Source organism: Natator depressus, chromosome 26 (genome assembly GCF_965152275.1).
Source record: "Natator depressus isolate rNatDep1 chromosome 26, rNatDep2.hap1, whole genome shotgun sequence".
NCBI classification, from domain to species: Eukaryota; Metazoa; Chordata; order Testudines; family Cheloniidae; genus Natator; species Natator depressus.
This window is the reverse complement of record NC_134259.1, coordinates 15,076,349-15,102,569: the sequence shown is the minus strand read 5'-3', so window position 1 is coordinate 15,102,569 and position 26,221 is coordinate 15,076,349. Positions and strand designations below refer to the sequence as shown.

The window sequence follows — 26,221 nt, the reverse complement described above, 5'->3', positions numbered from 1 at the left end:
ATGCTCATCACTGAGCAACAATTCCTCCTAAAGAGAGACCGGTGAGGGTGTCGCCCGCAGAACCGCCCCGCTACCTGGAAGCTCCAGAGATCAGCCATGAGCTATTAGAGACGTTTGCCTCCAGGTCAGGGGTTCCAGGCCAGCTCAGGGTGGGAATGGCTGGCAGGTCTTTGGTGGCCCTGGAGTTGGCGGGTCTCAGCCCAGTTCTTAGCAGACAGGTGCCCACGTCCCACACACTACGCATTGTGCTGGGCACTGTAGGTTATTTATGAGGTGTATTACGGTAATGCCCAGGAACCCCAGTCCTGGACCAGGACCCATCATGCTGGGCACTCATACGTTATTTATTAGGTGTATTACGGTAGCACCTTGGAGACTCCCTCGTGGACCAAGACCCCATTGTGCCAGGCACTGTCCAGACCCAGAGCCAACAGACAGGCCTTGCTCATAGGTGCTGGGGGTGCAGGGTTTACAGTGTGGTTCACTGGCTCTCAGCACCCCTACTATACACATTGTTCTGCTCCAAAGAGTTAATCTACATATGAGACGAAACAACAGCTGGAGATGGACCAGGAGCACCAGGAAACCACAAGTGGCTATTGCCGTTCAGCCATGGGCTCGGCCCACCCACAATGTAACTGCTGGCGAGTTTGTTATAGGCATGATGGCAAAGGAGCGTGCCGATCGTGCTCCGAGCACACCCTCGCTGCGAGGATCTGTGTCTGACTCTAAGAACATAAGAGCGGCTAGACTGGGTCAGACCAAAGGTCCATCTAGCCCAGTGTCCTGTCTGCTGGCAGTGGCCAATGCCAGATGCCCCAGAGGGAATGAACAGAACAGGGAATCATCAAGTGACCCATCCCCTGTCGCCCATTCCCAGCTTCTGGCAAACAGCGGCTCGGGACACCATCCCTGCCCATCCTGGCTAATAGCCATTGATGGACCCGTCCTCCATGAACTCATCTCGTTCTTTTTTGAACCCTGTTATAATTAAGGGCACAAAGGATGCTTAACCTGGAGATCTGATTTGGTGCCTGGAGATCTGGGGTGCCAGGGAGCTGGGGGAACAATGGGAAGGGATCTGGCACCCCTCGGCATGGATCGCTGCTGGGTGCAGAGAGCTCTAGGAGGTGGGGAAATCAATCCAGCCATGTGCAACCAGCAGACAAAGAGGTGGGGAAGATGGTGGACTCTATCGGTTTATCCATCTCTCTGTCCACCTCCATTTGTCCCTCCCCAGCAGCCATATCAACCCAGAAACACGAGCATTTTACAATCTGCCTTTACTGACCTGCCCTCAGCAGTGCTGGGGCTGGTGCAAAAGGCTGTGGCGCAGGGCAGCGAGAGCTTTAAACAGATCTGGGGGCCGGTCTTAAAACCAGGTCTTCCGCACATGATACACTTCATAAAGCACAGCTGTCTGCAAACCTCTCCTCCCCACCCTACACTAGTCTAACTAAAGCTTAAGGCACTTGTGAGCGTTTATCTACCTGACCTGCTGGGAAACCTAACGCAGGGGCCTTCTCCCTTGCTAGGGTCCCTTCCCAGGGACTGCGGGTGTTATTGTAGGGTTGCTGGGGCTGATCCCAATGGGTTGTTATTGGGGGATTGTATGTCAGAACTGGGCTGCACACACTGGTTTGTTATTGTAGGGTTGCTCTTGAGCCCTGGGCTGATCATTAGGGGGTTGTTTTTGTAGGGTTGCTCCCTGGAGCTGGGCTGCCGATACTGTTTCCTAGCGTTGTGACCCATCTCCAAAGGGGCCTTTCCAAATAGCTAAAGAAAATCCCCAGCTCCACTGGCAGCCCCGGCAGTCTCCCCGCGCGCTGTGTCCGTATTGCACTGAGCCCAGGGCAGCTGCGTCCCTAGCAGAGAGGACGCTGGGTCGTCTCCTTCCCTCAGTCACCCTGCGTGGTGGCGGCCCGGCTCCCGGCGGCCTGGTTCTCGGCGGCCTGGTTCCCGGCCCCGCGCAGTGACAGCCACAGAACCACGGCCAGGATGATTAACGTCATGAGCACCACGACCACCACCAGGACTATCCTGTACTTCCTGTTCTCCCAGCGCTTCTTCTGCGCCACTGTCTTTGTCGTCTTGCTGAAGGCGGAGCTCTAGGAGGAAACAAAGCAAGAGCTGTCAAGGGGCAGCCGGGGACCCGCCCCCAGGCCCAAGGAACTCACCCCAGGCTTCAGCTTCCCTCCGCGCAAACCCTGTACAGCCGCCACTTGTCACGCCGGTTACATCACTGCCCCCTGCTGGCCGGAGTTGGAACTGGGCAGCTGTGTGTCATGGGGCCCATATTACTAACAGGAATTCTCCTTTTAGCCCAGCAGTGGGAGCCCATTTGCAAACCCATGGGTCTTGGATTCGCGCCCCCAGGAAAGTAATGGTGCACGAGCAGCCCCCCCCATTGTGCCCTGCCCCACTGCTCCCTCCCCCCCAGCACACCATGTTGCGGAGCTCATCTGCTCTGTCGTCCAGGTCACTGAGCTTGGCCTCCCGGTCCAGCACCTTGGAATAGTTGACCAGCATGATCTGAGTCACCTCCTCTGTCTCCTTCTGGCATCGCTCCAGGTTCTCCTCCACCTGCAGGGAGGACAGGGTTAAATACATGATGAAGCAGAACTGTTCTTAATGTTTCCTCTGAATATTGTGGGGGTGCCTCAGTTTCCCCTATGCAGTTCTTAAGTATCTAGGTGGGGGGATAAGGGTGTATGATCGTTGCAGAGCCCTAGAGGGCAGGTGTGTGCAGGGGTCTGGACACAGAGAATGGCCGACACCCTGTTTCCTGGCAACTGATGGCCTGGCCCTTCCCCCCTGCAAGGTGAGAGCTAAAGGGTTGGAGAACAAAGGAATCAGGTGCCCTCCTGGCCCGGGAAAGGGACAAAGCCCAGAGGAGGAGGGGCTGGAGGGAGTTTCAGTTTGGGGCTGGCTGGGGACATGGAGTGAAGGGCAGACGGGGCTGTCTGGCTCACTGCCCCCCAAAATTGACCCAGCTGAGGGGTCCTGTTCTCTGCACCTACAAGCTCTGTGTTAGACCATGTCCCTGTCGTCTAATAAACCTCTGTTTTACTGGCTGGCTGAGAGTCCCGTCTGACTGCGGAGTTGGGGGGCAGGACCCACTGGTTTCCCCAGGACCCCGCCTGGGCGGACTCGCTGGGGGAAGCGCACGGAGGGGCAGAGGATGCTGAATGCTCCGAGGTCAGACCCAGGAAGGTGGAGCCGGGGGAGCTGTGTGTCCTGGAGACAGGCTGCTCCCAGAGAGGAGGCTCCTCCAGAGTCCTGCCTGGCTTCATAGGGAGCAGTTCCAGGGCATCGCCCAGGGACCCCATGACAACAGGATGGCTGGGTTTCGGTGGTCTGGGCCAGCTGAGGGGGCAGAGGGTCGGCAGGGTAAACCCAAAGGCACATTGGGGGCCTCTTTGGGCCTTCAGGACGGCAGGAGCAGGTCCTGGGGGCTAGAGGGAGCTCACTGGTTCTATGACTTAACGACTGTTTCCTGAACTCTGCCATGCTGTGACCCCCGGCCTCATCTCCTACCGGGACCCCCCGGGCTGCGGGAGGGGGGCGGGGGGAGCCCACTCTGCACCCACCCAGGCAGTGGCAGCTCCCCACTCCGGTCGTCATGACCTGGCGCACCTGGTCCCAGCGCCACTCAGCCTTGGCCCCTCCGCCCCTCCATAGATGGAGACCCACCCCCCTGGCACTCTTTGATCCACTGTTTGCCAACAGCTGGGTTAATCCCAGGCACGACAGCAGCTGCTCCAGGGACCAGTTCGTACAGGGAGCTTAGGGACCAGACCAGCCTTCCCTTGTGGTCCTTTGAGGGAATGATTTTGAAAGCCAAAGGGTAGATGGGGGAGGGCTCCTTCTTCCCCATAGGTCAGGATATTGTATTTAGCGCTGTGGTCTCGCTGTGTATTTAGCCTGTGGTCTCGTGTGCCCTGCACCTTCAAATCCCTCAGAGCCATGCCAGCTGCAGAGACCACGGCCGGATAGTGTCTGTTACTTATGTTCTTTCTTGATTCACTTCTCCTTAACTCTGGGACACATCCTGCCCAAGAGGCCCTATTTGCTCTGTGCTGGGGAGGGTGCAGCCCCTGGCTGAGAAGTGCTGATCAGAGCACGCTCTCTCCGGCACATCCGGCCGGGGCTGCTCATGGAGGACCGGGTGGCCAGAGCAGGAAATATCCACAAGAATAAATTCTCAAAGCAGACAAGCGGATGCCCTCTGACGTCCACAATTCCTGGAGCGATGTTCCTGGCTCCTGGGCTGGCGGGATTCAAATCCCCCAGGGAAATATTCTTTCCACAAAGAGGTAAAAGGACTCAGACCAGACCCCAATCTAAGGATGGAGACACCCGAGCTGGGTGGGGCGAGTCTGCTGAGCCAACTCCAGCAGGAAATGGGAACAGGGGAGGAAAAATCCTTCAGCGACTGCAGGATGCGGCGACCGGAAGCTAAGATCTCAGCGCAACCAGCAACAGCTGGGCTTCGGAGGAGAGACCTTCAGGAAATGCCCAGCACGCTGCAGGATGCGGCGCTGTCCCCTTGCAGTCAGTGCTGACCCCAAGGCAGCACAAAGGGGCACTATACCTCATGGAGCAGGGTGGGATCTGTGTGCCCAGCCCCACTGCTGTGACTACTGCACCCCCATCCCCGCCCAGAGCTGAGGATAGAACCCAGGAGCCCTGGCTCCCAGCTCCACCCAACAGATGCCACTTCCCTCCCAGGGCTGCAAGTAGAACCCAGGAGTTCTGGCTCCCAGCCCTCCCTGCTCTAACCACTAGACTCTACTCCCCTCCCAGAGCTGGGAACAGAACCCAGGAGTCCTAACTCCCTGCCCCACCCCTGCTCTACCCAATAGACCCCACTCCTCCCAGCATGGCCAATGCACATGTCCACAGCCCCTCGAAGGCTCAGTAACGGATGCTGAAGATGACACCACACAAAACACCCTGCTGCTCTGAGCATCCCAACCCTCAAGCTCAAAGCTCCCCACAGATGCCCATCTCCTACCACCTGCTGCGTAGTCCCCCCCAAGGTGAACAGGCATGGGGCTGTCGCCTGCCCCCCAGCCAGCCACCCCTCCCCATCTCACTGCGGGGGGGGGGCTGGGCTAACATATCCCTCTCCCTGGGGGCTGGGGTTGGGGTGTGGAGGGCTGGGATTGGGGGTTAGGAGTTGGGGTACAGCATGCGGGGGTTGGGGTGTGGAGGGCGGGGATTGGGGGGTGAGGAGTTGGGGTACGGCATGCGGGGGTTGGGGTGTGGAGGGCAGGGATTGGGGGGTTAGGAGTTGGGGTACGGCATGCGGGAGTTGGGGTGTGGAGGGCAGGGATTGGGGGGTGAGGAGTTGGGGTATGGCGAGAGGGGGTTGTGGGGTGCATTCCCCCATGCTGTTGGGGAAGTTCAGGGACAGTGCCCCCCTCCCTTCACCCCAGCCATGGCTGATCCCAACCCAGCGCTCATTTCCCCCCGCAGCCTCTCTCTCCCACTGCCGGCAATGCTCAGTTGAAGACAACGCTCAGGGTTCCCCCTGCCCACCCCTGCCCCAGCATCACCCCCTACGAGTCTGGGGGGCCCAAAGAGACACCCCAGGGTATTTTGGTCCCAGCCTGTTCTCACAGGCCATGGCCTGGTGCCAGCACTGGGCCAGGGGAGCATTTCCTGTGGGGCCCGAGGTGACATCCGGCTGCTGGAGCGCGTCCCAGTCTCTGAGCCGGGGCGGGGCTGAGCCGAGTGGGTGGCCCGGGGGGAGTCCGGTTTGGTTACGGGAATCAGCCATGTCCCTGTTGTTTGTTCTATGCTCCTTTGATTGATGCCTGGAGGCGGTTAGAGCTAGAAAAACAAGTCACCAGGGTAGGGATTTTCCAGCACTGCCAACATGGGCTAGGCCAGGGCCAAGGCCTCGGGCTGGGACCTACAAGATGGGGTTCAGTTCCTGGCTCTGCCGTGGACTCCCCATGTGACCGCAGATCAGTCACTTCATCTGGCTGGGGCTCAGCACCCCAATGTGCAATGGGATCCTTCCTCCTTCCATCCCATCAGACCAAGCTCTTTGGGGCACGGAGAGTCTCTGTGGGTCTGGGCAGCATCCGGCACAAGGGGGCCCTGATCTCGGGCGGGGTCTGGGCAGCGCCTGGCACAAGGGGGCCCTGATCTCAGGCGGGGTTTCTAGGTGTGACTGGAATACATACAGCAACTGCAACCCCTTCCCATGGAGTGGCAACAGCCCCTGAGGTGGCTGGGGAGATCTGGATCACTGCAGGGGCTGAGACAGAAGGATCCTCCTTGCACAAAGGGGGTTTCTGAGCAGCTCAGAGAGGAAATACGGCTAGTCACATGTGCTGAGCCCGTGCTGAAACAGGCAGGTGGGATTCCCTGGGCAGGGGGGTCAGAAGTCCACATACCAATGACAGAATCAGTTTTGGGGGGCCCTGGGTTTCTTGGGGTGCCTGGGGCCTGACTTTCCAGGCTGCTGCAGGTGCTTGGCTCCTTGGAGACTCCCTGTCCTGCAGCCCCCACCCTGGGGTGTCCTCCCAGCGGAGCCGCACCAACCCCTCACAGCCCAGGGGACGGGAAGGGGCACAACCTGCCCTGAGCAGAAGGGCCCCTGGCAGCCTGATCCAGGGGCCCCGGGGGGGGGCAGAATAAGCCACCTTTCTCCACTCCCTGCAATGGGGCACAACAACAGATAAACCCCCATGTGTAGGGGGCTATGCTCCCCACAACCCCCAGGGAGTGGGTGCTCCAAGCAGCCAGTGGGCAGAGCCCTCCTTCTTGTCAGGCAGGGTCTTTCTCCACCCTGCTCTCGGTCGGTCCCATTGTGCATGCTCCCCGCTTGGCTGGGGCCAAGCCGCGGTTCACAGCCAGGTCAAACTGCCCCCGCAGGTTAACAGCAAACTCCAACCCACCGATCTCAGGTGGGCACTGTGGATGTTGCTTTATTAGAGGTATTACGGTAGCAGCTAGAGGCCCCAGCTGAGATAGGCAGCCCACCATAAGGTACTGCTCAGACACAGCCAGAGACAGCCCTTGCCCCCAAGAGCCGACAGCCTCATCAGAGAAGAGAGACAAAGGGCTGTTATCCCTCTTTCACAAATGGGGAAACTGAGGCCCAGAGCAATTCAGTGACTGGACCAGCATCTGTGCAGAGCCAGGAATTCACCTAGTTCTCCTGAGGCCCAGCCCAACCCCTGATCTGCCAGGCCGCTATGAGAATCTCTTTGTGAGGCTCAGAGCCCTTGGCACTGACACCAGGCCCCCGATCTAACAGGGCTCACCGCAGTGGCTCAGGATCCTGATCCTGCATCACACATGGGGAAACCGAGGCCCAGAGCAGGGGAGGGACTTGCCTGAAGTCACCCAGAGAGGCAGAGCCGGGAATAGAACCCAGGAGTCCTGCCTGCCAGTACGGTCTGGTGGGAAAGCTCGAACTCCTGTGATGGCTACTGGGCTGCTCAGAGCAGCACGTCCCCAGGGAGCCTTGAATAATTTAAATTCCACACACCAGCCCCCACCAGTGGGACGTCCAGCCGCCCTGGGCTGGGCTGAGCCCCCCAAGAGGCAGCCAGGGCCAGCCGGCTTGCTCCTGTCCCTCCCTGTTCTTTGGCAGGGGGCCAGCCCCAAGGAGCCCCGGTCTCAGTCAGGGCCCTTGGGCACCGGGGGATTAACAGCGCTGGTGGGCATGGCAGATGGCAAATGCCCCTGCCCAGATGAGGCTGGCTCTCCCTGCCAGCGCACGGCTGCCCCTTGGGGAGGAGCAAAAGCCTGTGAAAGTGGAAGCAACGGAGGCCTCAGGGAAGGGGTGGGGTGCGGCAGGGCAGGTCGCGCAGCCCCAGGACCTCTCTGCCATGTGAAAGGAAATGAAGCTCCTCAGCCACAGGAACATGTGATCTACCCACATCCCCAGGGCCAGGCCCTGGGGTCCCGTTTGCCATCGCCCTGCCGGCCGGGGGCCAAAGCTGAGCCTTTTGCAGTGGGAGGAAGGAGGGGCTGAGCCCCGGAGCCTAAACCAAGAAAGGGGCCTCTCTGCGAGGTTTCCTGTTGCCTTTTGCAGCGGGGTGGGGGCAGGGGGCTGAGCCTGGGCTGTTTGGTGGAGCCGCCCCTGCTTGCACGAGCTGCCCTGCTGGTTCCCAGGATCGGGCCCTGCAGCCTGCAGACAAACACCAAACTCCCTGGGAGGGAGGGGGGCAGGTGCCTCCGAGAGACCTGGGGGCTGTATTTACAGCCCAGCACAGGGAGGCCGGAGTCCACAGGCCAGATCCCTGGCTAGTGCACATCACACAGCTGGCTCACCCAGGTCTGGCCGCACGATGCCACATCCGGAGTACCAAGGTGGGTACAGAGCAATAAAACGGCCCTTCCTCAGAGGGGAGCTGCCAGACCCCTCCTCGTAGACCCCCCACAGCACAGGGGTCACAGGCCCTTCCTCATCTCCCCCTGGAGGGGCTGGGGCCAGGACAGGCTGCCTGCCAAAGCAGATTAACCCTGTAGGGACTGTCACATGCACCAGCATGGCCTCTGAAGGCCCTTTCTCCCGTGGATCAGAGTGGGTGAGACAGAACCACAGGCCTCCCCAGGACCTGCCCCAACAGTTGGGGGTCACTATGGGAGATCCAGGAGGCCTGACCCCTAGAGCTGGGGCGCACTCAGGCTTCCTGGCCCCGGGGAAGGGGTTGCAAGGGAAGCTAAGAATCATAGAATCATAGACTATCAGGGTTGGAAGGGACCTCAGGAGGTCATCTAGTCCAACCCCCTGCTCAAAGCAGGGCCAGTCCCCAAATAAATCATCCCAGCCAGGGCTTTGTCAAGCCTGACCTTGAAAATCTCTAAGGAAGGACATTCCACCACCTCCCTAGGTAACGCATTCCAGTGCTTCACCACCCTTCTGGTGAAAAAGTTTTTCCTAATATCCAGCCTAAACCTCCCCCACTGCAACTTGAGACCATTACTCCTTGTCCTGTCCTCTTCTACCACTGAGAATAGTCTAGAACCGTCCTCTTTGGAACCACCTCTCAGGTAGTTGGAAGCAGCTATCAAATCCCCCCTCATTCTTCTCTTCCGCAGACTAAACAATCCCAGTTCCCTCAGCCTCTCCTCATAAGTCATGTGTTCCAGACCCCTAATCATTTTTGTTCCCTTCGCTGGACTCTCTCCAATTTATCCACGTCCTTCTTGTAGTGTGGGGCCCAAAACTGGCCACAGTACTCCAGATGAGGCCTCATCAATGTCGAATAGAGGGGAACGATCACGTCCCTCGATCTGCTGGCAATGCCCCTACTTACACATCCCAAAATGCCATTGGCCTTCTTGGCAACAAGGGCACACTGCTGACTCATATCCAGCTTCTCATCCACTGTAACCCCCAGGTCCTTTTCTGCAGAACTGCTGCTTAGCCAGTTGGCCCCCATCCTGTAGGGATTCTTCCGTCCTAAGTGCAGGACTCTGCACTTGTCCTTGTTGAACCTCATCAGATTTCTTTTGGCCCAATTCTCCAATTTGTCTAGGTCCCTCTGTATCCCATCCCTACCCTCCAGCGTATCTACCACTCCTCCCAGTTTAGTGTCATCTGCAAATTCGCAGACTGATTTGGGGCAGGCGGAGACAAAGACCAGGGCTGCCTGGAGCTGGGATCAGGATGTGCCATTTGGCTTCTGGTTTAGCTGGTCCCGGGGCGGGGGCTGGGCAGGAAGGAGCCTGTGGCGGGGCAGGGGACAGGAGAGCAGCTGGGCTTGCCACAAGCAGGGAGGAAAACGGGGCGATATAGGGGGACACAAAGCTCAGTTATGCGGGGCCGGAGGGAGGCACCGAACTCGCGCGGGGAGGGGGGGGTATCAGGCATTGAACAGCACCGTGTCTCCCCCCAGGCCCGCGGTACACCCGTCCCCCCAGCGCCCGGGGGTCAGACCGGGGACCCGTGACCCCGCAAGGCGCCCCGGCCCCAGCCCACCCCCGTGGATGGGGGGCCACGCAGGGCAGGGTCCCCGCGCCCCCCCCGCCCGCTGGAGGCGCCTAGAAACCGAAACTGCTGCCCGCGGCCACCCGCGCCCCTCACCATGGCGCCGGCTCTCGGGAAGCCCCGATCCGCTCTGCCCGGGGTCCTGCTGCGCCGGGCTGCCCGTGCGCCGCGCGCCGGGGCGTCCCACCAGTTGCTCCGGGGCCCTGGGCGCTGCCGGGCAGTCGGGGTTTTCCCAGCTGCGGGCGCGGGACCCCAGGCGGCCGCCTCCGAGCCTGCTCCACAGCGGCCACTGGAGAGGGGAGCGCAGCGCAGCCCGGCGGGCGAGGGGCCGAGAGGGGCAGGCCACGAGAAGCGCCTGCCCAGGAAGAGAGCCGGCTCAGCCCCGCCCGCAGCGCACTTCCACCTGCAGTCCTGGCGGTGTCACTCCGGAGTCACACTAAGGTCCACACTGGGTCACTCCGGAGTCGCACCGGGGGCAGTATTGGGCGCTGGGCTCTCAGCCTCTCTCTCTTTCCTTCTAGACTTTTCACTTTCACTCCTCTCCTAAATCTATTCTGGAGTGACTCTGGCAGGGCAGGAAGGGCCGGATCAGCAGCCCGCAGAGGTGGACTTCTCTGGGCAATGGGCAGGGCAGTGCCTGGACTGGGTTCCATATCTGGGTCTGCCGCTGCTCTGCTGGGTGATCTTGGCCAAGTCCCCACCCCTCACTGTGCCTCAGTTTCCCTTTCTGCAATATGGGGATAATGACCCCTCCTTTAGTGAACTGCGTGGAGATCTGTGGATGGGAGCTCGAGACAGGCCTAATTCGGGGAGCGGACAAACCTCACCTTTAGCCCCCAGCCCTGATTTGCTCCTGCAGTGTCTTTTGCAGTGGATGCAGGGCTCAGCTGTCAAGAACCCAAAGGGGAGTCTTCCCTGAGGTGCCCGGTGTAAGCTGGGTGCAGCAGGGGCCCGCTGGCGGCAGGTTGGAAGGGGAGGCTGCGAGGGGGGCAGAGAGATGGGCAGGGATCTGGTAGGAGAGAGACTGATGGTGGCTCTGGGGAGGAGCAGCTGGCAAATGCTGCTTTGTAGTTAATTGCCACTCCTGGGAATTGCTCACCGTTTCCAGCTGGCTCGTTACTTTCTTTCCATGCACCCAGGTGAACGTTGGACTCCCAGGCCAGCACAGGGGAAGCAGGAAGGTGAGTAAAGTCCACCGAGGGGGGAGGGCAGGGTGTGTGGCAGAGGCAGCCGCGCACAGGAAACACTGCATGTCAGTCCCAGGCCACCGCTGCCCACCTGGCTGCCCGGGCCGCATGGCGAGGGGGTGTCAATTTCTGGTGCCTCACTGCACGAACAGCTCCCCCTTGCCTCTGCCAGGCCACGTCCCTCACCAAAGGCTTTGGAGGACACAAAGCAGTTAGGGGAAAGAGGGAAGGTCCTGGATCAGTAGCTGTTTGACAAGGAACAAAGGGCAGGACTAAATGGTCCCTTTTCCCAGTGGTGAGAAGTGAACAGCGGGGTCCCCCCACCAGACTGGGCTGTTCAACAAATTCATCAATGATCCAGAAAAGGGAGTAACTGGTGAAGTGACAACATTTGCCTATGAACTAATATTGTTCAAGACAGCTGAGTTACGGGGGGTCTCCCTGACGGGGGGACAAAATGGCAGCTGAAATTCAACATTTCTAGGTGCAAAGTAATGCCCACTGGGGGAAACAATCCCAACCCCACAGAGATGGGGTCTAAACGAGCTGTTGATGCTCAAGAAGGAGCTCCTGGAGTCATGGGGATAGAACTTCAGCTCAGTTCCCAGCAGTGATGAGAAAGATGACTAGGAATTACTAGCACAGGGATAGAAAATAAAACAGAAGTTATCACCCCCCACACATACATCAATCCCTGGTGTGCCCAGCCCTGGAATCCTGTGTCCAGTGCTGGTCACCCCATCTCCAAAAGAAGAGAGTTTTATTTACCTTTTCCCATAATACAAAAACCAGGGGCCACTCAATAAAATTAATAAGCTGCAGGTTAATACAAACAAGAGGAAGTAATTCCTCACACAATGCACAATTAATCTGTGGAACTCCTTGCCAGGGGATGTTGTGAAGGCCAAAAGTATAACTGGATTCAAAAAAAGAATGAGATAAGTTCACAGAGGCTAGGTCCCTCAATGACCAGGATGGTCAGAGCTGCAACCCCATGCTCAGGGCGACCTAAACCTCCAACTGCTAGAAACCAGGAGGAGAAGATGGGTGGATCTCTCCAGAATCGCCCAGTGCGGTACGCTCCCCCTGAAGCTCTGGCCGTGTCAGAAGACAGGAGGTGCATGCAGCAGCATGGGGGCGCTTATGTCTCAGGTCATGCTGCAGGGGGTGCACTAAGGCCTTGCCCACAAGCAGAAGTGGCACTCACTGGTGCATGGTACCACCCAATGGGCATTCACAGCAGGGCAGTCACACCAGCCCGTGGGGTCAATAAGAGCATGGTGCATTGCTCACCTCTGCTGCCATGTATTGCAGGATACCAGCTGTGTGATGCGGGGTTCCCACTGGGGGCACAGGGGATTGTGGCAGCTGGGGGGTTCAAACACCCGTAACCCGCTGGGCCAATGTCAGGAACGTTGGCGTCAGCCCCGTGGCTTTGGCACAGTTACTCCTGAGATGGGGTCAAATCCGTCACCGGGGCCAAACCCACTGAGCCTCGGGCTGTTGCACCTGGGGTCACCCTGCCCCAGCGTGATGGTTGTTTACCGTTTAATTACCTAATGGGAAGTGGGCTCTAACGAGGCCTCTCGGCTCCCAGGGGCCAGGGAGGTGGCCGGGGAGTTGGCACACTTCCCTTCTAACGCCGTGGTGACGTGGTTGCTGCACAGCTCCTGCGGGCGCTGGCACAGGGCTCAGCGCAGGTGAGGTGGGTGGGGCGGGAACTGGTGCTCAGCTTGTCCAGAGCCAGTCTCAGCCCAGCACTCTCTCAGGCTCAGGGAGCTGGGGCCAAGGCCTCAGCTTTCCTTACACAGTAATTAAGGCTTTAGCCGTGGTGCTGTAAAGAGCCGGCAGAAGGTGGCTTGGGCGGAACTGATGCAGCCATGGGTCCCTGAGTCTACATGCAGCTAGTGTGCAGATGGCTGTGGAGGGCCCCATTCTCCCCCCCCCATGTTAACTCTGAAACCTAATGTTGACTGTGTAATTGGAGCTGTTAACTAGTTCACTGTAGATCAGATTCCATGGCACAGGAGGGGCTGATGATAGCAGAAGGAGCTGGACACTGGCTAGGCCAGTGGCAGTTCGGGTGTGTGGCACCTGATTGGTGGCGCGGCCTGGTCTATGGGTGGCACTGACGAGCATGGCCCCCTCCCATTCCCCAGAGAATCTTTGTGGGAAAGAGGGCTCCAGGCAGCAGATTTCCACACTCAGCAGCGCCGGCTGAGTGACAAGGAACGGTCAGGCCACACACTATGTCAGGTGCTGGCCCAGGCCCAGAATGTGTCCGACCCACCCGAGGGCTCGCAGCATGGGATGGGGTGTGCAGGGCAGACGGGCTGGCTGGGGAGCCTGGCGGGGGTGGGTTCAACGTGGGGGTATTGGAGTCTGTTGTTAGCTGCTTCCTTCTCCTGGGCCCAAGGAAGAGTTGGGGGGGCAGGGGTGTGGCTGGGGTAACTGGCATGTGGGGGGAGGGGCTCTGAACAAAGTGACCAGGACTTTGCCCATTTCAGGGTGTATCTGCAACAGAGGCGGATTTACAGTGAAACACAGGGTGCCCTGGCGTGTGGCCCCCCAGTGACAAGGGGCCCCAGGGCCGGGCAGCTGCGGGGGTAGAAGCTTGGTCCTGCCGGCTCCTGCTGCAGGCTCCGCCCCCACCAGCAGCCAAGCTCCCCCCCCCCGCCTCCTCCCGCGAGCATGCTGTGCTCCCGCCCCTCCCCCTCCCAGCACTGCCCCCGCGGAACAGCTGTTTGCCAGCGCTCAGGTCTCTCCGGGAGGGAGGGGGAGGAGCAGGGCCGCAGCACGGTGGGGGGAGGAGGCGGAGAAGAGGCAGGGGCAGGGCCTTGGGGAAGAGGGTGGAATCGGAGCAGGGCGGAGCAAAGGTGGGGCCCCCCCATTCCCCCTTCACATACCCCCACCAGCCCCCTGCCATGAGCTGCTCAGGGCAGGGGGCTGGGAGCACCCCCATGATCCCAGCCCCCTGCCCTGACCCCTGCACCCCCTCACACACCCCGAGCCCTGACTCCTGCACACACACATCCCCCACATCCCCTCCTGCACCCCTCACACCACACGGGAGCTGCCCCAGGTAAACGCTCCACACCCCAACCCCCTGCCCCAACCCTGAGCCCCCTCCTGCACCCTAAGTCCTGGCCAGACCCCGCACCCCAACCCCCAGCCTGCTCCTGTACCCTAACTTCCTCCCAGACCCTGCACCCCCAGGCCTGAGCCCCCTCCTGCACCCTAAGTCCTGGCCAGACCCCGCACCCCATCACTTTTTTACATATTGGTTTTTTTATAAAGGGCTCTTCTCCAAAGCGCTTCACACGAGTCAGCTAAGGGCACAAACACTATTTGGAAAGTTCATGAAGTGGTCTGCCGAGACCCTCAGCAATTTTCAAGTGGTCTGTGGAAAAATAAGTTCGACGACAAAACCAGTCAAGGTCCCTCACTTTATTTTCATTTACTTGCTATTACTTATATGAGGGGGAGGAAGGAAAAAAGGATGAAAAACGGGGGGGGGGGGGAGAGATAAGAGCGAATGTTCTTTTCCTTGGCTGGGTCCCAAGGAGGGGCCCCAACAATGAAGCTGAGCACAGGGCCCCACTAACTCTAAATCCGCCACTGAACTGCAAAGGGGGCGGGTAGATTCAGGGATGATGGGGATGGCTATGCTGGATGGATCGGCTGGGGGAGGCCGGGGGCCAGTGCTGGGGCTGCAGAGGGGGTAGATCTTGGGGCGGGGGGGGAATTGTGTGGGCACTGAAGGAGGACCCAGCGGGGATGGGGTGCAGTGGAGCAAACCCAGCTGAACAGTGCTGGCGCCAGTCTCTGGCTCATTGCATCTCTGCCCTGGCAGGGACCCCGTGGGACCGGCCCTCCAGCCCTGAGGAGCTGCAGCCAACGCCTGAGGCTGGGAGCCACCTGGCAGTGCCCACACGGCTGCGATTGCTTCCACCATTTTCCCCATGGCCAGGAGCTGCCAACCCACCCTCTACCACCTGCCTCTCTGAGCCATCGGGCCAGGCCTCGGGCCAGCCTCCGTGGCACCAGCCCAGAGCTGAGGCCCAAGCAGGGAATGCGAGCTGTTCCCCACACACTGAGGCAATTGTCTGTGTCACCCACGCAGGCTGCCTCTGGCACAGAAGTCAGCGTCTCAGTGCCCTGGGCAGCTGCGTAGGGGAACACAGCGCTCCCACAGCCCCAGCCAGGAGGGGAAGCCCAGCCCCGGAGCCAGCTGCCCCACTAGCAGATCCTGCCTGGTATCGTGGCTCCCACAGCAGCCAGTTCCAGCTGCCTCTGAGGAACAGGCAGAAAGCCCCTGGCCCAGGGCCATTGTGGCATCACCTGCCTATGGAGGGGGTTTCACTACGTCCCACCAGCCTGGGGCTAGCTCATATCCTGAGGCAGAAGTGTAACAGGATAGAAGTCTCTGAGGTCCCCCTGGCAACTCTCATCACCAGCTCGTTTCAGCCTGCCCTCAAACGCTGCTGCACTTCTGGCCTCAGGGACATCCTGTGGCAGGGAGTTCCACACGGTAACACATCCTGGTGTGAAACACAACAGAGCCATGGCGGGGGAGCAGAGGGCATGGCCCAGCCACAAAAGGGTCAATCTGCTCACAGAAGCACCCAGCCCCCCAGATCTCTGACCAGCCAATGGGAGTTTGTGCCAATGATGGAATTGCTTCAAGCTGGTATCTCATTGGCTGAATGGGTTGCTACTTCTGGGAGGAGCTTGTTTAATTTTTATATTTGTTTGGTTGTTTTAAGTATCCCCCATTGGATCTGAGCCCTTGATCAAACATTAAAACCAACAGCTGTTACTGCCCTCTGCTGCGTGGAATCAGGATTGCTCTCCTGTGTGTCATAGCCCCATAGTGCTAATGGGGATTCTCCAATAGCCAACTGAGACAGAGAGGCAGCCACATCTCTCTGCTCAGCAGAATCTGGTTACCCATGGCTCATGGCCAGGGGATTATCTGGAAATGACTCCCAGAGGGTGCTGCATGGGGATCAGTGACAGTGCCCTCTAGTGGCTGAGCCCAGAGTGGACGGGAGGCCAGCAAAGGGCTCCTGAAGCTCTAGTGCTAGGGGCCCTGGCCAAGGGGGCAGGGATCCCATCCCCTCTCCCTGTGTGTGCGTGTGGGGGGGGGGGGAAAGGAAGTCACCCAGTAATCTCCCCTCCATTGGCTGCAGCAGATGGCCCTGCCCCACATGCTAGCCCCAGCCACTAGCCCCTAGTCCTCCCCCCGCTCTAACCCAGCTCTCACAACCAAGCTGCTGCCAGGTTTGTGCCAGGAAAGATGGGCAGGAGTCCTGGGTTCTCTTTCTGGCTCTGCCACGGCCTTGGCAAGCCGCTTCCATGCCTCAGTTTCAGGGGGTGCATCATGGCAGATCCTCAGCTGGGAGGGGCCCCGGAAAGAGCCAGGGGTAGGGCTGGCTGCCGGGCGAGCATCCTGCGCTCTCAGCCCCAGAGGGTGGGGGGCTGAGGGTTACAAGTTGGTCACAGCCTGGAATGAAGGACTATCCAACAGCCCTCCCACACCCCGGGCCAGGCACAATGCCAGCCTGTGCAGTCCCAGCCTCTCCCAGCGGAGGGTGCTGTGGGGGAGAGTCCAGTGGGGCTTAGCAGACAGGGTACAGAGCAGAGGTGGAGGTAGGTTCCGTCCAATAAATCGCTACTCCCCGGTGAGGTATAAATACATTTATTGCAGGGAGCGCAGCCTGCGTCCGGGGGGCGAGGGTGGGCAGGGGGGAAATCAGGAAGACTTGGTCTCCCCCTCCAGGTTCGGGGGGGTGGCGGCTCTGAAACTACTTCCAAAGCTCATTTCCACTGCTCAGCTCAGGGATCCCCCCCAGGTCCGACAGGGGAGCCTGCTAGTAAGATCCACCTGCACAGCCAAACTCAGGGCATGTGGGGGAGGCTGGGGCGGGTTGAGGCGGCAACAAGCCCTGCTCACCCTTCCCCGCTCCCCTCGTCGACAGAGCACCCACCAGCTCCCAGCTGCGCCCCTTGGCTGAGTCTCTCCCTGCAGACAAGAGGGGGTTTCTGCACCCCCAAGAGCACCCTGCCCCTCCAGGCAGGACAGGGGGTGCACCGACTGTCAGGGTGCCATGGGAGGGGTTAGCTATGAGAACCTAGGGAGTGAAGCCCATGAGCCCCCAGCCTCGACAGGCAGAGGTGGCTGACAAATCCCCCCGCCCCCTCCTGCGGGGATATTGCCTTCTCTCATTATTTATTAAGGCAAAAGGTAGATTGCTCCCCACAGGGCCACGCCCAGCTCAGGACAGAGCAGCCCTTGCCCACGCCCAGCTCTGCCCCACAGGAGGCATGGGCTGTGATGGCGGGGGGGAAGCATTCCCCAGATCCAAGCCCATCACCCCAGCCCCAGGAGTGCCTCCTCCCTCAGCTGGACTACAGGCAGCCGCACTGGGCAGAGGGGACAACCCCGCCCCCCGGGGCCGAGCTGGGTTGGGAGCTGCTCCCGCGTAGCTTGGCTCTGCCAACCTGGGAACACCGACGGGAGTGCCCGGGAAAGGGTGTGACACAGGGTTTGGGGGAAGGAAGCTGGGCAGAGCCAGAGGGAGCAGGGGAGTTCCCCTCAGGGGGCTACAGTCCCCAAGGAGCTTTCATGGGGGCAATGAGGGTCAGAGTACAAGTGTCCTCCCCCTCCTGGCATAGGGAGGGGCAAACTCAGAAGGCTGACAGGAGGCATCGCCCCCCCCCCAGCGACCATCAGGCAGTGGGGGCAGGGAAGCTGTGGAGTGGGGGGAAGAGGAAGAGGTTGCGGGGAGGGGCGTGGCCTATGTGGGGATGACGTTGGTGGCAAACAGGATGATGAGGATGATGATGATGGCCACGATGACACAGATGATGGCGATCATCTTGACGTTCTTCCACCAGTACTTGCGGGCCACCTTCTGCGAGGTCGTCTTGAAGTGCTCAGACTGGGAAGAGACGCCGGAGGGGCGGGGGGTTAGCACCACGCTGACCCAGAACCTCCAGCCCCTGCCTGGCTTGGCCCTAGGCCGCTGGACAGCCCCCACCTGCCGAGGGCAGCTCTAACCAGAGGGATTGGGGGGGGCGGACATCTGCACCCCCTCAGGGCGAGGCCGCATCTGGACACAGACTCACTGGGCTGGTAGATCGGGCCAGCACCGGCCTTAATCCAGATCTACATGGGCCACCCCAGTTTGGTGCTGGGGCACCAGACGCACCCGTTGGACTGCGCTCGCCACGTCGGAGCCAGCGCCGGTGGGGTTCGCCAGGACATTTCCTCTTGCTGTAGCTACACCGCGGCAGCAGTGGGCCTGGGCTCTCGAACACAGTGGATGGGAATCTGGCTTCCACCGCTTCAGCTCACGTGGGCAGATCTGCGGGCATGAGCAATGCCGGCAGGTGGGTCCACGTGCGGGCACTGCCCCAGCTCCGCTCTGCCAAGCCAAAGTGGCGCTGGGAGCTATGGGCACGTTATTCCAGAGCTGACCACTAGAGGGTGCTTGCAGCTGCTGGCACCGGCCCATGCTGGGCACCGGGCTGAGAGCCTCCGGTAAGCAGCGCCCGCGCGGGACAAAGGGCAGCGCAGGGACAGCATCTCGCCGGCTGCCAGGGGTTATCAGTGGCTGAGCAAACAGCCCCTCCCCACAGAGTGCGCGTCATGCAATGCACGTGGGTAGGGACCAGCAGGATCCAAACCACCCTCCCGCCTCCTGCTTGGCGCCTTTTCCACGCCCAGCTGAGCCTGTGGGGGCAGCAGCCGGAGCCCCCAGAGCGAGGTCAGGGCTCATGGCGGTGCCCAGGCCTGTCTTAGTCTGGGTGGCCCCAGAGCCAGGGGCACCCGGTGCCAGGCCAGAACAGCAGCCAGGCCTTTGCCCAAACCCCCTATCAGGCTCCAGTCGCCACCCTCTGCAAATCAACTCCAGTCTTGAGGTTCCCCCTCCTGCTCCCCATGACCTAACCAGGAACCTCACGAGCACAGGATGGGGGTCTCCCCCAGCCTGCTACTCCCCGGTCCCCTCCCCGAACCAGGGCTCACCGTCGCCTCCAGGTCCTCTGTCTTGTTCCGCAGGTGGTCCAGGTTCTCGCCCCGCGCCAGGATCCGCTCCACATTTTGAGACATGATGTTTTTCACCCCCTCCACCTCGCTCTGCAGGTTCTTCACCCGGTCAGTGGCCATCCCGCTGCCACCAGTGCCCTCCTGCAGGGAGAGCCCCCGCCAGGGTCAACAGGAGAGCGGCTGCGGGAGCAGCACACGCGGCCCGGGCAAAACCTCGGGGGCCCAGAGAAGGGAGGCCCCAAGGCGAATGGGGGAAGGGCCCTCGAGAAGCCAAAGGGGTGTTGATCACAGGGCAATGCCCCGGTTCTGGGGCCCAGCTGCAGCCCTGTCCCTCTGAGGAGCTCAGAATGCTTCACAGACTCCGTTTGAGCCCCACAGCCTACTACGGGAGAACAATCGTGGGGAAACTGAGGCAGCTGATGTAACAAAGGCAGGGGCAGAACCAGGAAGAGAACCCAGGAGTCCTGTCTCCCAGCATCCCCGCTCCCCTCTCAGCGTCAGGAATAGAAGCAGGTGTCCTGGCTACCAGACCCCTGCTCTAACCACTGGACCACAACACCTCAGCCAGCATGAGGAAGGGAGAGGAGATAGCCGGGGAAGGAGGGTGCCTGGCCCAAGGCCAGGAGGGGTCCAGAACACAGAGGCAGCGTTGCAGGCACAGAGGCTGAGGGAGGTCCCACAGGGCAGGACTGGGCACTGGGGGGAGCTCTCTGGGCGATGGGGCAGAGCAGCCCCCGGGGTGATTGCGCTGCCCCACCCCCCACACTTATCACTGCAGAATGCCAACAGGGAACTTCCAGCGCACGTCACGTCTCCACCGCCAGCTGGACTCACCCAGCCGGTCGGGTCGGTCCGAGCAATCTCCCCCCCAGCAGTTATGCCCTCTGCCTGGAGGGGGCGTGGGGCAGGGGGCAGCAGGTGTGACACCGCCAGCCCAGTGTGGCCCAGGGCAAACCCCTCCGCAGGGGTGGAGAGGGGGGTCTGTCTCCAAAGCCCTGCTTGGTCCTTTGCCCCCCGCAGAGCAGAGACCCAGCAAACACAGCGCACCCAGGGGCCTGGGACAGTCCCAGGATGGGAGCACCCCCTGAGCCTGTGAGACCCGCGGGGGGGGACAGGGTCAGAGCCACCCCCTTGTCTCCTCCCCCTCCTGCTGAACCTGATCCAAGCGGCTGGGCTGGTCAGACCCAGGCATGTCAGGCTGGGTGGGTCCCAGGCTGGAATCTCAGAAACGCTGCCCGGGGCCAGCGCCCAAAGTACGTCAGGCACATGGGAGCGGAGCCCGCCCAGTGCCCAGGGCAGTGCTGCCCAGCGTGGGCCGGAGGGAGCCCCTTGGGAGCCCCAGGGTCTGAGTCCAGCAGCCTGCAGAGAGAATCCCCTTTAGACTGGCCCTGGCTGGCAGCGCGACTGCCACCTCCCCTTTCCGGCCATTCATAGCAGCTCACCCGGGCCCCCACTCAACCCCCAGCACCTGCCGCATTTAGCCCGACACTGATCCCCCAAATCTGACCCAGTTTTTAACCCAGGACTGGCCAGAGGTGGCCAACATGGCTCCAACACAGGGGAGGAGGAGGGACACCCCAGCCCCTGGAGAGGTGGAACCCCAGGCCCCCCCGGAGGAAGCAGACAGGGTAGGGGCCAGAGCCCCCCTCCATTCCCGCCGTGTGGCTCCTTTAAGGGAAACCTCTCCACTGCCAGGGCACCTTGGCAACACTTGGGGCACCCGAGCTCCTTCCCTTAACCCTTCAGGTCCCAGGCCGCTCCCCCCTTCCCCCCAGGTGCTCTGGACTGGGGTGTTCTGTGCAGCCAGCACCTGGGCCAGGAATTAACCCCTTCTCCCCTGACTCAGGTGAATTAGTGACCCCAGATGCAGGGGGCTGGACGTGCCAGCGAGCCTGGGCACATTAATCTTTTGCCTTCTGCCCTTTGCTTTGCAGCTGCTCAGAGACTGCTCAGATGGACAGACCACGGCTCAGAGCCCTCTGCCCCCTCAGGGGGGGATCACGGCTAGTGGGGCCTCAGAGGCACCAGTCCTTTGGTAAGCACCCCCTGAAGACCCCCCAACCCCAAGACCCCTTCCCAGACCCCTGCATCTTCCCAGCCCCCGGCAGCCCCACACAGCGGGCAGCTCAAGCCAGGAGCCCCCAGGGTCTGTGGCCCCTTTTAGACCCAGCCTGGCCTCCATCCACCCCACCCGCCAGCGCTGCCCCCAAATGCCCACTGAGTCATCCCCCTTCCCCCCAACCCACCCTGGCCCCAAAATAGCCCTGCAATTTAGCGGGCCCTGTCCCCCACCTGTGGCCGGCTCAGCGTCCAGAACAGGGCTTGGGGTCTGGAGTCCCCCGAGTGCGGCAGGAACCGTTAGGCCGCCCGCTTCCTCTTTCTAGGCAGCTCTGCAGGGATGGGAAGGGGGGGCGGAGGGGGAGGGGCTGATAATGAGACCCAGCACCGGGGGGGGGGGGCGGGGAGAAGAGAGAGGGGGGCATGCAGCTCATAGTCTGTGGATCCATGGGGGGCCTTGGCACGGGACGCAGCCAGGAGCCTGTTACTTTGGAAGTCGGGGTGGGGGGTCTCTCTGGGCTCAGGAATGACCCTGCTCCTGCGCCCCCTTTGAGAAGCTGCAGACTCTCCCCGCCCCTATTCCCTTCCTGGAAAATATCCCGGCTGCCCGCTTCCCCTCTCCACGCTGGCTGCACCCAGTCCCCTCCCCACAGCAATCGCTACCTGCGCCCAGCCTCTGCCCGGCCGTCCAGCCGCCACCTTGGAGACGGCCCAGGGAGCAGCCTGCAGCGCCGAGCGCGCCGTTCGGGTCCCTTGTCTCAGCAGCACCCGCTTCCTCCCTCTGTTACCCGGACCCTGCCCTGTGACCCCTCCCCCCAGCAGCCACCAGAGCCACAGCTGGGAGCCAGGACGCCTGGGTTCTCTCCGCAGCACTGGGGGGAGGGGGGGGTTAAGTCGCTGCCCTGCACTGGAGGGTTGTTAGCCAGGCGGGATCCCCGCCAGCCGCTGTTTCCAGTCCGCTCCCCCGCGGCCGCCGCTCTCCAGCCAGCTCCGGAGCCGGAGCCGGAGCCGGAGCCGGGCCCGAGCCCGAGCCCGAGCCCGGGCCCCTCCCCGCGCAGAGTCACTCCGGATCCCCTCCGGGCGCCGGAGCCCCGTGTGAATCGGGGGGCCGGGGCAGATCGGGGCGGGCCCCCGATCCCGAGCACTCACCATGCTCCGCTCTCGCCGCTCCGGCCACTTCCTGGTGCGCTAAATTTCAGCCCAAACTTCCTGCTTCCTGCAGCCCAGCCCGGCCCGGCCGGTCCCCAGGTGCGAGGGGCGGGCCCAGCTCCCGCCGCTGCCTTTAAAGAGGCACGAGCCGGGCCCAGCTCCCCGGGACCGGGCGGACCCAGCGGGGTTCGGGTCCCTCGGCCCCGCACAGAACCGAGGCATTGGGTCCCCAGCGATGGGCTCCAAGCTTTGCCTGCCCCCCGTGTCCCCTGGCAGCCCCAGGCCACCCACAGACCTGTCCAGGAGACCCAGCCCCCCTGGGGGGCAGCCCCCACCCCAGCAGGCTGGTTCTGTGCACTGGGCTAGTGCTTTAGGGTTAAGGCTGGGGCCTCCCCCCACAGAGGGCATCGGCAGAGCTGGGGGGCCCAGGAGTAGCAGGGGCTGTGAGTCAGGGGTGAGGGGCATCTGCTGATCTGGGACAGGAAACTCTCCTGGGTGGGGGGAGCTCTGCCCACTCCGTGTCCCATCCCAGCCTGGCTGACACCAGCTGGTACAAAATGCTCCTAGGGCTCAGGGCAGGGTATGTCTAGCGGAGGTGGACCCAGATAGAAACTGCGCTGCCCTGGCAGGTGGAGCTGACCAGAGCCCAGCACTGCAGGGAGCAGATGTCCCGGGGCTGAGGCTGCTGAGTGGAGCTGGGGTGGACCCAGATCCAGCCCAGTCACTGAGTGGGACAATGGTGGTGCCTTGCTGGCAGACCGTAGGCCCAGACACATTGGCAGGGGCGGGGACTGCTGGGCCACTGCCCCGCTCTGGGGAGGAGCCCATCTATCTCCAGCACTAACACAAGTGCCCATCTCCTGCTTGTACACACCTACAGGGGGTGCCAGGCCCCTGCCCTGTGTTTGGCAGGGAGAGGGTTAAACTCCGCCCAGATCAGGGGGTACTGGGCTGCAGAGGAAGCCAGCTGAGGTGGGGGATGGGGCCCAGCAGCTACTGTCCCCCCTGGGTCAGGAAGCTGGGTGAAAAAGGTTTGGAGATTTTGACGATGGGGAGGACAGTGGAAAGGGGCCGGGGCCTGCTGTGTGGCGGGGCTGTGGAGGATGCTGGTGCATGGATGGCTTTGCACGGCCTAGTGACTACCTGATCCGGGCCCCCCATGGAGCTGTTGGCTCTTCTGGAAGGCCTGGTCTCCCAGCAGCGCCCAAGCCCTGTGTCGCCCACCCTGCCTCTGGCACTGAGGCAGCATGCGGACTCCACACGGCTGTGTTACCACCTTACCCCTGGTCACGCATCTTCATCTCCACAGGGGCGCCTGAGGGGTGCAATCCTGACATACCCTGCAGCCTTCCCACCCTCCTGCAAACAGAAGAGCCAGCAGGGCTCACAGGCATGCAGCTCCTCTCACAAGAAGGCCTCTGGTGCCATGCTGCCCTCTCTCTGGGTTAAGGAGGCTGCTCCCCTCCATCCCCCAATCACCCTCCACACCCTTTCCTTTCCGTTACAGTTGTAATCAACTCTCATGCTCCAGGGCTGATGGCCCCAAGAGTCAGGCAGGAATCCCTATCTTGCCATACAACCATGGGCAGCATGGGGGATTGGGTTTTCCAGGGCTCCTGAAGCAGCTGGTGCTGGAGACAGGGTAGGGCAGTGGATGACTCACTGTTGATCTGCTCTAGTCCTGCCTGCTTGCAATACTTCGTTTAAACCTGATGGAAACTGGCCAGACGTAACTGAGGGAGAAAAGGGACAGACTCAAGCCCAGGACGAGGCTATTTCAGTGCAGTGTTTCCAGATGGCTGAAGCTGAGCCCCGCTCTGTGGTAAATTAATCCAGCCATGCCACCTCCCCCCCACGACATATCTATCCCACGCTGTCCCCCCCCGACCTAGCCCTTTGTACTCTGATCCTTCCTCTTCCCTCTGGAATAGTTAAGTGTTGCCATTTAAAGTGAGAGCAGTGGGCATTGGAGTTAGCCCTCACTGGAATGAACGGCGTTCATCCCGCACGCTCGCTCCTATTGCTTTGGACTCAACAAACCCAGGCAGTCATCATTGCACTGGTTACCCTGAGGGCAAATCCCTCATCTCCGGGCGATCGGCTCAGGCTCTCTGCAAACTCAGGCAGATGCAGCCATGTCAGTTTTCCTCAGGGTCACCAGGAAAAAGTTTTCTTCATATCAAGAACAGATGGAGGCTGGATTTTGTTTTGTAGCAAAAGCCGCAGCTGTGGGAAATGTTGGGGAGATCTCTCTGTCCCTGTCCTGGCACCAAGCTGGTCCTTTCTGCCTCCTCCCCCACAGGCCAGAGCCACAGAGAATGTAACATTTTGGGCTCTGTATAAATATTTGCCTCTTCCCTTCAGAGTGGAAGAGCAGGAAGAACCAGCTGGGCTCTGCAGTGGGAGCAAAAGGTGTTGGGGTTTGTACAGGGCTGGGGAGTGAAGCGAAGACCAGGCCGTTTGGCTGGCAGGATGGAAATGCAGCTTCCGTGGCAGATGAGAAATGCAGTTGGGTGGGAGGGAGATGCGATTGGTGGTTCTGCAGGCCGCAGCCCCAGCAGTCTCTGTTTACAGCTTCCCAGCCCTGGGTAATTGTCACTATTAAAGTGTGCTGGTTTATGACTCTGTGAGGGGGAGGGATAGCTCAGTGGCGGGAGAGGCATAGCTCAGTGGTTTGAGCATTGGCCTGCTAAACCCAGGGTTGTGAGTTCAACCCTTGAGGGGGCCATTTAGGGATCTGGGGCAAAAACTGGAGATTGGTCCAGCTTTGAGGGGGGGGTTGGACTCGATGACCTCCCGAGGTCCCTTCCAACCCTGATAGTCTATGATTCTATGATCCGTGACCCAAAGCAGCAGCGCTGGTACCTGGCCCTTTCCTAGGGGATCCCAATGAGATTTATCAACATGAAGGCATCCTGCCTGCCCCCCTGAGAGGAGGGGTCAGTCTCATCGACCCCCAGCCCACAGCAGGGGAAACTGGGCACAAAGAGGGAAAAGGCCAGAGTCACACAGTGAGTCAAGAACAGAACCCAGGAGGGTTGTATTAGGTTTGAGCCCCCAATCCCCTGCTCAAAGCCATAGATCACACTCCCTTCCCAGAGCCAGGCATAGAACCCCACTCCCAGAGCTGGGAAAACCCAGGAGTCCTGAGTCCTGCCACCCCCAGCCCTAACCACTATACCCCACCGGAACCCAGCCCTCCTGACCCCAAGGAGGACCGTTCTTCCCCCAGCCCACACACTAGTTCTGCCTGGTACCTGTAGCAAACCAAGTTGCCACATTAATTTCACGGAAGCAGGGGGACAATCTGATTAGCGCCCCACTCCTAACGAATGTCTCCTTATCTCAGGAGAAAGAACAGGAGGCCTCCTGGCACCTTAGAGACTAACAGATTTATTGGAGCGTAAGCTTTCCAGGCCTACAGCTCCCTTCATCGGATGCATCACGAAAGCAACGTGTTAGTCTCCAAGGTGCCACACGTCCTCCTTTCCTTTTCGCGGATGCAGACGAACAGGGCTGCTGCTCTGAACCCGGTCTGGCTACCCGCGATCGGCCGGCGGCCCACTGCCCCCGCCGGGAGGGCTCAGCACGAGGCCGGGACCCGAGCCTGCCCCTCTCCGCAGGCTGCTCACCCCGCCAAGCGCGGCCAGCAGGGCCCGAGCCAGCCGCGGAGAGGCACGTGGCGCAGCCCCCGGCCGCAGGGTGGGGCCGGGCCTGGTCAATACATGGGGGGGCCCACGGGCTGCAGCAGGCGGGGAGCCTCTTTGCTGGCTGTAGCACGAGCCCCAGGGCAGCACTTGGGGGCGCTGCGCT

The 26,221-nt window shown here is 61.0% G+C and overlaps 2 protein-coding genes and 1 long non-coding RNA gene across 5 annotated transcripts; 1 reads left to right on the top strand and 2 right to left on the bottom strand.

Annotated features, from left to right (window-relative positions):
* Nucleotides 1-1,268: 1,268 nt before the first annotated feature.
* Nucleotides 1,269-10,292, bottom strand: VAMP5 (vesicle associated membrane protein 5). The gene is made up of 3 exons (XM_074940291.1): nt 10,058-10,292; nt 2,446-2,583; nt 1,269-2,108 (listed from the first exon to the last, which is right to left on the bottom strand). Exons 1-3 carry the CDS (start codon nt 10,058-10,060, stop codon nt 1,899-1,901), a joined length of 351 nt encoding a protein of 116 aa, XP_074796392.1. The 5' UTR covers nt 10,061-10,292; the 3' UTR covers nt 1,269-1,898.
* On the top strand, nt 8,251-14,572 carry LOC141978297 (uncharacterized). Its single transcript, XR_012636365.1, has 3 exons — nt 8,251-8,337; nt 11,101-11,142; nt 14,446-14,572. It is a non-coding gene; the product is annotated as an uncharacterized LOC141978297 (long non-coding RNA).
* Nucleotides 14,573-14,860: 288 nt separating this feature from the next.
* On the bottom strand, nt 14,861-22,561 carry VAMP8 (vesicle associated membrane protein 8). 3 transcript variants are annotated; one of them, XM_074940107.1, is made up of 3 exons: nt 22,409-22,561; nt 19,181-19,342; nt 14,861-18,092 (listed from the first exon to the last, which is right to left on the bottom strand). In XM_074940107.1, the coding sequence occupies exons 1-3, from the start codon at nt 22,409-22,411 to the stop codon at nt 17,949-17,951; spliced, it is 309 nt and encodes a 102-aa protein (XP_074796208.1). In that variant the 5' UTR covers nt 22,412-22,561; the 3' UTR covers nt 14,861-17,948. The 3 variants fall into 3 exon arrangements, with proteins under 3 accessions (XP_074796208.1, XP_074796209.1, XP_074796207.1); XM_074940108.1 differs by lacking the exon at nt 22,409-22,561 and adding an exon at nt 21,494-21,609; XM_074940106.1 differs by lacking the exons at nt 19,181-19,342; nt 22,409-22,561 and adding an exon at nt 18,363-18,804.
* Between the last annotated feature and the right edge of the window lie 3,660 nt (nt 22,562-26,221).

Bases quoted from the DNA above. Each gene is read 5' to 3' on its own strand.
- VAMP5 (XM_074940291.1), bottom strand. The intron at 2,109-2,445 runs GTGTGCTGGGGG...GTTTCCTCCTAG, and splicing joins CAGATGAGCTCCGCAACATG to AGCTCCGCCTTCAGCAAGAC.
- VAMP8 (XM_074940106.1), bottom strand. From the start codon at position 18,668: ATGGGCCGGTGCCAGCAGCTGCAAGCACCCTCTAGTGGTCAGCTCTGG. The intron at 18,093-18,362 runs GTGCGTCTGGTG...GTCTCTTCCCAG, and splicing joins TGGCGAGCGCAGTCCAACGG to TCTGAGCACTTCAAGACGAC.